This window comes from Delphinapterus leucas, chromosome 6 (genome assembly GCF_059928025.1).
Source record: "Delphinapterus leucas isolate spDelLeu-1000000601 "Yukka" chromosome 6, BTC_Dleu_Yukka2, whole genome shotgun sequence".
NCBI lineage: Eukaryota > Metazoa > Chordata > Mammalia > Artiodactyla > Monodontidae > Delphinapterus > Delphinapterus leucas.
Genome location: NC_143134.1, coordinates 17560219 through 17572112, shown reverse-complemented (window position 1 = coordinate 17572112; position 11894 = coordinate 17560219). Strand labels below are relative to the sequence as shown.

The following is an 11894-nucleotide window of genomic DNA, read 5'->3' as shown; positions in this document are numbered from 1 at the left end:
GAGCCCCCCGCAAACGTAGTGGCAGAGGCATAAGAGGAGGTTATACTCTTGTGTTCTACCCTAATCACAACCCCCGCTCTACCCTTCACTCCATTATTAAGGTCATGTGAAAAGGGAAAAGACAGGTTGGCAGGTGAGAAAAAAATGCTACCCATGTTTGGTAAATTTTTATGAAAACTCTTTTAGTAGAAGGGAACTTTTTTTCCATAAATTTAAGTCCTACCTGCCTTTTAAGGCTCAATTCTCTTCTCCCACTAAGCCTTCCTTATTTGCCCAGACGAAAGAAACCACTTCTTCCTCTGAACTGTCAAGGCACTTTATGAATATCCCTCTCGTGGCAGTTATTATTCTGTACAAAGGCAGGCAGCTCAAAGTTATCATTTTGTCCCCCCAAAACTGAATGTCTCTGAGCTCAAGAATCCTGTGTGACTCAGCTCTGTCCCCTCCCCGCTGTGGTAGCCAGGACATAACAGGCCTTGGCGCACTGTTGTTGGAGGACTGCATCGTTATAAGCAGCACCCTCTGTGGAGAAAAGTGAGATGCAGCGGTTCAGAGATATCATCTTAGTCTCTGAGCTCTCCCTCACGGAACTTACCCCGTGGAAACTGTATGGTACAGTACGGACAGCATGGGGTAACTCAAGAAAGAGTTTTAGTTAGCAGAATGGGTCACAGAGCTACTATGTCCCCCACGGAGTAGAAGTAACAAAGATGTCTGTGCCCTCTTTGCAAATAACAGAGACAGTATACCATTTTGGCTGTGGGTATCTTCTGGGTGGTGACTTTATGTGTAAAGTAAGTTGATTTAATAAACCCGCCAAGGCATAATCACCTCCTGAGGACAGCGTGGAGATTAGAGGTCAGAAGCTGCTCACCGCTGGGGCAATGGCAATCTGTGTGAATAAAATGTCTAAGGACATAACTTAACTCCATGCTGTGTACTGCACTTCCAAGACAATATCCTCACATAACAAAGGGTCATGGGACATCCTGCTGGTCCTATTCCCCACCAACTCTCTAGAAGCATTTTTAAACAAATGAGAAGATTAAGACATAGCAGCAGAGTGATACGTCCAGAAGAAAACAAGGGAAGAAGAGTTGAAGCAACAGTAAAACCCAAAAGCATCCCTACCTTCTTTCTACCTATACAGAAACTGGGTAGGAATATTTGAAATTTCTCTTTACTATTTAAGAATCAACCCATAGAGTCTAGAATGATAAGAAATTTGGTGAGGACAGCTGGGGAGAAAAAATATATATATATATATTTTCTGCTTGTATATATATCAAGAGTGCCTACATAAAAATTTTTCCCCTGAGAAATAAATTTAACACCCAAACTATGTTTATATATTCACATCTATATGTTTACTTGCATACTTTCACTCAGTGAAATCCCATAAAGACTATTTTAATTTTAAACTTTTATATACAGACACTTGGGTTCTACAGACCATGAATTGGGTCAAAACAATCATAATTTATTGGTTGCTTACTATACTGTCCTAGACTTTATGCACAGTCTACAGTGTAGACTTTGGGGGAATACAAAGATATTTAAGGTAGCTGCACTAGATTATAAATTCCATGAGGACTGGGACTTCAGTTCTGCCTGGCTCAGCCACAAGTCAGCCAAGATTGGACAGTGTAGTAAGTCCCTCTCTCCTAATTCAACAACTCTCATATTTTCTCCTGATCATACAATGCCCTGGTTTCCCTTAGAATAGTGACTACTAATAACTTGTCATAAACCACAAATTATGACACTAGTTGAAAAAACCTATATGGCTTTAGAACCCTAAATATAACAGTGCTGCTTTAGCTTGGCAAAGGTGAACTGTGAGACGGTGACTGTTTAATTTCAAAGCTTAGTAGTTGATGGAGCAAGTCAGAAAGTCACCAGAACTCCAAGCCAGGTATCCTCCACTGAGGGCCACAAGCTGAAGGCTGCACCAGTCAGTGCCACAGGCAGTAAACTGACAATAAATGTAGCACCTACGATTAGGAATCTTTGAACAGATGGGGAACTGCCCCACCAACTCCTAAATGACAAATGAAGATCACAAAAAAGATTTTATTAGCAGTTAGGGAGAGCTCAGGATTCTCAATAACTGTCTACTTTCACACTTGTTCCTACTAGTTTACCTCAAACTCTCCCTTATTTGCCAATTTCAATTACCACGTCCTTCTTTGTTTTTCTTCCTCTCTTTCACTCTGGTGTCCTAAAAGGGCACATCACCTACTTCAAAGAGAGAAAAAAAAAAGTTTATCTAAAGGATATCAAAGGAAGTTGTAGAAATGGAAAGAGAGAGAGGAAGAAAGGACAAAAATAAGGGACACAGCACTCCCAATTTCTTTTTTCTCTGGCACTGAAATGTGAAAGTATTTTCGACAGGCACTGACATCCCCTGGGCACACGGAAAGAATAGAATGGTAGCTTCTTATTGATTTCCTCAGGAACCCTGGACTGGCTACTGGCTTCCCTATACTTCATCTGTGAGCTGAGAACTCCATCTAGGCCACTCTGGGGATTAGGTCTGTCAGCTGAGATTAGTTTCCTTTAAGGCTAATGCAAACTGATCTTTGTTTCCTTTAAAACAATGAAACTGGACTCAAACACTTATAACAAGTCTCACTGTGATGATAATATGTAAGCAACAGATATCCATGACTCAGTTCAGAATCCATGAATTTCAAGCAATATTCCATATGTCATTTCAAGTCAGCAAGAATTTTTACAGTTTACTATGCTGGCTAGATAACAGCAACTCCCAATTACCCAAGACTAGAAAAAGTATGGCTAACCTAAGACACAGGCATTATCCAGTCGGCCTTCTGTATCTGTGGCTGTGAAACCTCTATTCATTGCACTCCATCATTTTATATAAAGTGCTTGAGTATCCGTGGATTTTGGTATCCACAGGGGCTCCTGGAACCAATCCCCCGCAGATACCGAGGGATGACTGTAATTACAAAATTAAAAGGCTTGAGATATTTCTTTACCTTGCTCAAAACTATGCTCCAGTGTCTGTCAATGTGGGTTATAGAAAAAGCTAGGGACGGGAAGAAGAGAGTGACTTCAGTGATTTACAGACAATATAAAAAGCTCCGAAATGATATTTTAGCTGTAAAACAAAGTGCCTAGAATAACAGATCCATTTCAATTTGAAAATAGGAAGCTAAGCCCCTGAAAATTATTTCCTGATTTCAGTTTGAGAGATGATAAGATATGCTTTGTTTCTACAACAAGATTCACTTTAACCTTACCTCTGGTAGGCAGAATTCAGGCACAGAATCCACAAATACATGACCTGAGCACTCCTTTAGCTCCTAAAAGACATGAAAAGAAAAAATTCTAGGAAGTAATATCCAATAGATACAGCGCCAAAGAAATTTCATCCCCAAACCAAACTTTCCATGAAATATCACAGATTGCTGGAGTTGGAGGGAAGCTGGAAGCTTATTTAGGCCAACTGTTCATTGTTTAAGCTCAGGGAGGCTAAATGTTTTATTTAGGATTAAAAAAATGCTGGCTGGTGGCTGACTCAGGACTTGAATGCACATTTCTTGATGCCTCTTCAAGGAAGCCATGTGTGGACACATGCTGCTTCCATAACTCATGACCCAAAGCTTTCCAAATAACTGTTAGATGGACCATGCCAGCAATACCAGAATGATCTGGAACACTGATGGAAGTAGATTCCTAGGCCCTACCTAAGATCTAAGGGATGAGAAACTAAGGATGAGGCCATGGAACCTGTGTTTATAACAAGCACCTCCAGCGATTTTGTTCTGCAATTAGGTTAGGAGTCCAGGGCATAGACAAATGATTTAGAGCCCCTTTCTCCTCCTACCAAGGTTTGAGGGGCAAATAAGGAGGGAGATGAAGAGTACAGGGTAGGGGTTAAACCACCACCACCACCATTCAAAAGAAAAAAGTGTACTTATAAAGAGAGAGAATTTAGTGCAGCTCCCACTCTGCCTGTGACCTACAGTATTTAATGTGCCTGTCTTACTTTGGATTCTTTCACAAACAGATCCTGAGAAAGGGTGTGTGAAAGCTTATAAGGGAGGTGCTAAAAACAAACAAACAACAAAAAACCCAGCAGGAGGAAGGGCAAGTGATAAATAAAGGGAAAAGCAGGTGACCGATAACGAATATGTTACAGAGCTACATACCACTGTGGGCAACAGGGAGTCACTCCCATGGGGAAACTCTAAGAAACAGTATCAAACATATACCTGGGAGTTATTCCACTCAGGGGCAAGGGACCTGGGATATTTATATAGCAACTCGTGCATTTGGGGCAGGTTTAGGAAAAAACTGTCAGGCAAAGGCATACAGGTATTGGCAGCTGGATTTATGACATAGGACACTGAAGAGACAGGAGTGGGCCACCAACAGAGTCTGCTACAATGCTCCCAGGAGGCCACCAGAGTTGCTGCCTTCCCTTGATGACACTTTATACTGAACTCTATGCAGGAGTTTTTGCTCCAAAGTTAAAGCTATCTATGACTCTATAATGAAACCACTAAAAGATAGATTTTGGTTGACAGTTTCCTCTTTCTGGAAAGAGAAAAATACTGTTAGAACTTTGTTCCATTGTGTTTTCATTAGTCACCAAACATAAATTTCTATATATTCATATATATGTACCTATATTTATATACTGGAGTCTGAATGATTTTACTCTCAATCTTTACCTGAAAATAAGGTATTAACTGTATGTTATTTTCCTTTTGAATTTTACAAGTCTCCTATCAGAACCTTGATAGAATATTTCCTCCCCTTGCCTTCCACTGTAAACTCTGGTTCCTCTCCTTATACGAGTACCATTTAACCAGTAGAGCGCTGAACCAAAAGGAGACTGAAAACCATTCTTTTTTTTTTTTTCTTTCCTTTTCCTTTTCTCTGCAGTACGCGGGCCTCTCACTGTTGTGGTCTCTCCCGTTGCGGAGCACAGGCTCCGGACGCGCAGGCTCAGCGGCCATGGCTCACGGGCCCAGCCGCTCCGCGGCATGTGGGATCCTCCCAGACCGGGGCACGAACCCGTGTCCCCTGCATCGGCAGGCGGACTCTCAACCACTATGCCACCAGGGAAGCCCTGAAAACCATTCTTAATTACAATGTACCTGCCAGCTAAAAACAAATGAGCAATTATGTTTAATGGAAGAAGACTCCCAGCTCCCTTAGGATGAGGTTAAAAATGATTAAAGACAAATCATGGGAAATATATAAGCGCTGCCTGGCCTTAAATTGACTATGTAATCTTCTTCGCCATATTGCCATGTACCAGGGTATGTGTACCTCACATGACAGAGCCTCCTCTGAGGCTCTCATCCTTCCTGGCCTGGAGCAGCATATTTGCCATTCCACGCACTTACAATGTTACTCTATTTTATTCACCACTCCCTCCTAATGAAATGCTCCCACACAGACATGCAAGTCATTTTGCTCACAATGCACAGGTAATGGGATGCTTCTGAGCCTTTCTCAGGGAACAATGATTTACAGCCAGCAGAGAGTTAGGCGGAAATTTCATCAGGTGCACAGATTCTTGATTGTCACATAATTTTTACAGTTAGCTATGAGGGAAATCTGGTTTCAAATCATGCATTTGGCTTGCACTCGAGGTTGGGGTGTAGGGACAGGAGTTAATTCTGTAAAAAGAGCACCTCTTTATTTAACAATACCAATTACAAGAAGGAAATGCCTTATTCAATTCAGATGAATCATTTTAAGGATCCTTACACTTATTCAGTCTTTCAATTCTGAAACTGGGGAGAGGAAGAATGATTTGGAGGCCTAAGAATGGCATGGATAAGCTTGACAGTTTTTAATCTTCCTTTACCCTCTGATTTTTTTCAGGAGAAAATTTGACTAGATTATAGTTTTAACATTTTTTTTGTATCTCTGGTCTGTTACGTATACGTTAAATGCCTAAAAACTGATCTGAGGAAGGAATTATTGTGAAGATAATCTAATGTTAAAAATTTAATAGCCTTGAAAAAAAAAAGTAATTTGAGTCATTTACTTTAGGCCTAGTTAGTGATTAAAGTCATAATAGGACCCCAAATCCTAGATTCCTAGAACTATGTTGTTTTCTCACAACCTATAGGAGTGTCCACTCCAGGCTACCAGGATCACAGATCACAGTCTGGAAGGCCCTTTGTTCATATTTACCTGAAAACATGCTTCCCTCCCACTCCCCCAAGAGCACACTGCCCGGCAGTTAAACACTCAGCTCCTCAGTCTGTTCTCCACATGGCAGCCAAAGCGGTCTGAGCAGAGGAAGACACTGCCCGCTGCAACCCTTGGTGGCCTCTCATCACCCAAAGAATAAGACTCAGACTTTTTACAAAGCCCTAGCTGATTTGACCCCTGACAGAGCAGTTTAAAACTCACAATGTCTGGGGGGATTTTAAAGATATTAAAAAAAAAAAAAAAAGTTCACTCCTTACAGGTGGAGAGTCAGTACAGCCTCAAAATGAAATGAGCTAGGGACTTCCCTCGTGGTCCAGTGGTTGGGACTTCACCTTCTGATGGGGGGCGGCGTGCGATTCGGTTCGGTCCCTGGTCAGGGAGCTGGGATCCCGCATGCCTCGGGGCCAAAAAACCAAGAAAAGGCAGTATTGTAACAAATTCAATAGAGACTTTGGGGATGGTCCACATCAAAAGAAAATCTTTAAAAAAAAGAAAAAAAAGAAAAAACGAGCTAGATGGAATTCTCTAATAAGCATCACCACTGAAACTCTCACTGCAATTCTAAAAATAATAGTTTTCTTTTTGTGGTGGTAAAATGTATTTGCAGCAGAAGTTCTTAGATTTTACACATGAGAAAACTGGATCTGTACCTGAACACTGAGACTCCTTAAAAGGCTCTTAAAAACAATAATTACCAAGTACTGAAGACTTTACATGGGATTTTTCAGGGAGAAGACACAGGGGAAAAAATGAGCCCATCAGTCACATTATTATCGGGCAGCTCCGGTATGACAAGATGGCTTTCCAGTGGGTGTAGATACGCTTCAGCTAATCATTACCTTGTCCAAGAAAGCATTTCCATCCTTCAGGGACCAGCCAGGAAGATTAGACAGCCTGGGACTGCAAAACAAAAGATTAAATTATCCTAAATAGATTATAATCCTCAGTGATTTCACGGTGACTGTACTGGCTCCATAAAGTGAAAAACAGTTTGAAATTACTGGCAGCAATGCCTACCCAAAATACTAATCAAAAAGATGAAAAATAACCATGTGGTATCAAGCTTAAGAATTAGTGGCAGTAGAACATTAAAAAGCCAAATAGTTTTGCGCTAAATTGGGAAAATTAAAAGAATGCTATGCAGAATAATAAAGAGAAAAAAGAATGATGAGACACTAGAGCATTGTACAGTTTTCCCATCACTGGCCCCGACTTCACCTTGCTTGTGTTTGACAACAAGCCTGAGGGGAAGGCCGAATGGGACCATTATATTGTGGATGACAAAACAGACTCAGAGGGGTCAGGTGTCTGACAAGAGCACTTAAGCTGCCTACCAGCCAGAATTCACCACAAATAAAAACCTGAATTCTGCTTGAGTCCACCTTCTGGATTCATTGCTTATAAATGAATTGGTCAACTTGTTACCCGCGGCTTGAGTTTCCAATTCTGGAAAATGAAGCTAGTTTTCCTAAGCGTTATGAAATACACACCTAAGTGAGTAATTTCTAGAAGGTGAGGTTAATTTCACATATACATTACATTAAAGAAGTCTGAATCAGAAATCATTCACTCTGGTAAGCTCAGGATTTAACTGTGTGCTATTGGTTGACCAAAACTGGAGGTTGAAAATGCAAATAACTCAGGAGAAAAAAAAAAATGCTGGTAAAAAGAAAAACTTAACGATCAAGGTGATATATGAAGAAAAGCACACAGAAGTACAAGTTGGATGGCAAAAGGATTTAGCACTTCAACACAAAATTAGTCTGTGAAGTAAAAATTAAAGGCAAAGTATGGGCGTGGGACTAAAAGACTCTATAATCAGAAACCAAGTTAACGTATAGCACTGGATCCTCTCTCTAAAATAAGTTTATCAAATTCTGACTTTGTAATTAGGTGGTAGGTACGAAAGTCAAATTGAAACATAGATATGTGAATATTTGTCAATCTTCTAGGAAAGATTAAAAACCTGAATAAAATATACATGTATCTAATTTTAGAAAAAAAGTGAGAATTTAAGGGGTAACTTTTAATTTTGACATAATTACTAGCTCATAGAAAAGCTGTAAGAATGTAAGTACAATGATGTCCCGCATACCCCTTGCCTAGATTCTCTGTTTACATTTTCCCTTTATTAATCAAAAAGTGAGAATTTTTGGATCTCATTCTTGAGAATGAAAATTACTACTAGGAGAATCAAGTTTGGTTGGCATACATTATACCTGAAAAACTTTTTTTTAAAACTCTGGAAGCTTTCCCAGAAAAATACTCTATTACCATTAGCTGTTTAATTCCCATCTCATTTCAGTCACATATATACCTTCACTTATAGACTTCTTACTTCTTAAAAAATATTATTTACTACCAGACCAGATTAAAAAACCAAGCATTCTAATAAAAGTGTAATGACGAGACAATCCGAATACTGTTCTCATTTCATGCACACTAACTCTCTAAAAGAAGTTGTAAATATCCACTTCCCTTTGCAAAGAGAACTGGATCAAAGGACATGCATCCTGTCTGTTCTCCATCAGACACACACAAGTCAACCTCCAAATTACAGATGACTGATTCAATTAGTTTTGTCCTCAACAAGTGATTAGAAATGGTACACTGCTTATGGGACTTCCCTGGTGGTCCAGCGGTTAAGACTCTGCACTCCCAATGTAGGGGGCCCAGGGGATCTGGTCAGGGAACTAGATCCCGCATGCTGCAACTAACAGCCTGCATGCTAAAACTGAAAAAAAAAGATCCCGCGTGCCACAACTAAGACCTGGTGTAGCAAAATTAAAAAACAAAAGAAGAAATGGTACACTGCTTATAAAAAAAATTTTTTTTAAGTAAAAATTTAAGGTATTGTGGCTTTAACTCTTGCTAAACATTTTTTTATAACATCAAAGCCTTCTATGAAATATCTGTAGTTATTCTGGATTTAAGAAATTGCTAGTAGATGGTACTGAGTGCTCAAAGGAGAGCAAGACCATGTTATAGCAACAGTGCCAATGATAAAGGGGCACACAAATGCGTCATCAGATGGCAAATGGATGCTGACTACAGAGATGAAAATATTTTGTTACTGAGGACCAACAAGTTAATGACTAAACCATGAAGAGTTAGCAAACTTTAAGCTACCAAAGAGGAAGAGATTTATTACTTTGTTCCTAATGATTACAAAATTTGAGAGGGAACAGGAGTTACGAGGTGAAGACAGAGGGCGATTTTCCAGAAAGAGGGACAGGAAACAACCTCATCATTTGGTGAAGTACTGAAGGAGGATAAGGTATTCATCTTCACTCATTCATTAATGAATCTTGATTTATGTGTCGAGCACTCAGCTGCTGGTGATACGACCATGAGCAAAACGCGCCTGTCCTCCTGAGGGGTTAGGGAAGACAGACAGATCAAGTAATCACACAGAGAACAAGCTGTTACGAATGATGAGGCAGCACACAGCGCACAAGGCACCACAAAGTCTCCTAACAAGGGACTCGTCTAGGCAGCATCAAGACTTCCTTGAGTCTCTGAAGAACGAGCTGACATCTGGATGGTAGCAGAGTCAAGGGGAAACTGTGTCAAGGGGCAAGGTCTGGAGGGAATAAAGAAAGAAGACAGCTACAAGGCCCAGGACTTTCCTCCAACCATTATCACCAGGCTTTGGCATGGATATCTTAAAAAAAAAAAAAGGTTATCCAAATGAAATTTCAAGGAGGGTCCTATATATACCCTCCCCCTCAACCAACTAAAATGCCTTCTCTCTGTCCTTCCCATATAGAAACTGGAGTCATAAATGATCTGAGAGAGGAACTCCTGCTAAATAGGCTAAGGGAAGGTGGGTTCAGGGAGGGGTGAAGAGGCTTCCTGGCTGAAGGAACAATCTGTGTGACTGCTCCCAGGCAGGAGATAAGACTTCTTTGAAACTGAAAGAAAAGAAAGAGCAAGATACTAGAAGAGAGGCATAAAGCCTAATGTACCAAGACTGACTTGGCATTTATCCTAACAGCAATGGAGGGGACTTCCCTGGTGGCACAGTGGTTAAGAATCTGCCTGCCAATGCAGGGAACACGGGTTTGAGCCCTGGTCTTGGAAGATCCCATATGACGCGGAGCAACTAAGCCTGTGTGCCACAACTACTGAGCCCGCATGCCACAACTACTGAAGCCCGCCCGCCTAGAGCCCGTGCTCTGCAACAAGAGAAGCCACCGCAATGAGAAGCCCGCACACCACAAAGAAGAGTAGCCCCTGCTCGCCGCAACTAGAGAAAGCCCGCACACAGCAACGAAGACCCAACGCAGCCAAAAATAATAAATAAATAAATTTAAAAGCAATGGAAAAACCACTGAAAGGTCTTAAACAGGTGAAAGATGAGATTAGATCTGTATTTCTAAAAGGTGATTTTGGAGAAAATTGACATCAAGTGCCTTCTGATAACACGTACCATCATTTGTGTGGTATTCCTACCGAAAATAGTAACCCCAACCTAATTATGAGGAAACGTGAGACAAACCTATACTGAAAGATGTTATATAAAATAATTGGCCTGCACTCCTAAAAATGGCAAGGTCATGAAAGACATAGAGACTGAAACTCTTCCAGATTAAAGGAGATTAAAGACGTGACAAAATGCAATGTGTGATCTGGATTGGATCCTAGACCAGTAAGTTATTTTTCTTTTTTGCTATAAAAGGCATTACAGTGAAATATGAACTGGTATAACTTTGGAAATGTAAATAAGGTACACAGCTCAGATACTTGTATAGTATCGATGCTAACTGATTTTCTTTATTGTACTGTGGTTATGTAAGAGAATGTCCTTCTTCTTATAAGACAGGCACGTAAGTATTTAGGTGGCAAAGGAGCACGGTGTCTATCTTTCAAATGGGTCAGAAAAAACTACATGCATATGTAATATAAAGAGGCAGTGATAAAGCAAATGTGATAAAATGTTAGTAACTGGTAAGAGTAACTGGGAATTGTCTGTAACTATTCTTGCAACTTTTCTGTAAATCTGAAGCAATTTCAAAAGAAAAAGTTACACAAAAAGAAGACTCTGGATTCAGACAGGGGCAAGAACAGAATTGAAGGAACTGGTTAGGAAGCTTTACCAGTAATGCCTGTAAAAGAGGATGATGACTACCACAGTAGCACTTAAGAGAAGTAACTGGATTCTAGAGCTATCTAGAAGGTAAAAATGACAATGCTTAATGAAAGGTTGGATGTGGGAAGCGAGGAAGGGGGCATCTAAGTGAACTCCCAGCTCTCTGGCTTTTATAACAGGGTGCCATTCCCTAAGATAGGGCAGCATGGGGGGAAACCAGGTCTGGGAGGGTGTACTCTCCTCTTCTGGACCAAGTCTAATCATAAACTCAGTTTGGGGTATGGTGAGTTCTGAAGTGCTTTCAAAGGCACATCCGAGGAGAGAAACCGAGTAGGCATTTTGGATTTATGATTATGAATGTGGAACTCACATGTGGAACTTAACTAAAAATACACATTTGTAAGTTATTGTCTGGATGGTTATTGAGGCCCTGAGCATTTATCTTTTATTTTATTTTTTAAAATTTATTTATTTTTGGCTGTGTTGGGTCTTTGCTGCCGCACGTGGGCTTTCCCTACTTGCGGCAAGCGGGGGCTACTCTTCGTTGTGGTGTGCATGCTTCTCATTGTGGTGGCTTCTCTTGTTGCGGAGCACGGGC

At 40.6% G+C, this 11894-nt stretch overlaps 1 protein-coding gene across 7 annotated transcripts in view; it reads right to left on the bottom strand.

The window, feature by feature from the left end:
* The window catches only part of INTS9 (integrator complex subunit 9), a 109301-nt gene that overhangs the window by 63058 nt on the left and 34349 nt on the right, over positions 1-11894 (bottom strand). For 4 of the 7 annotated variants that reach the window (XM_089912753.1, XM_022594959.2, XM_030761892.2 and 1 more), the window contains exons 3-4: positions 7044-7104; positions 3267-3329 (exon numbers count right to left, since the gene is read on the bottom strand). In XM_089912753.1, the coding sequence (XP_089768879.1) occupies positions 3267-3329; positions 7044-7104 (124 nt within the window). The other 3 variants (XM_089912754.1, XM_089912755.1, XM_089912756.1) reach the window with 2 other exon arrangements.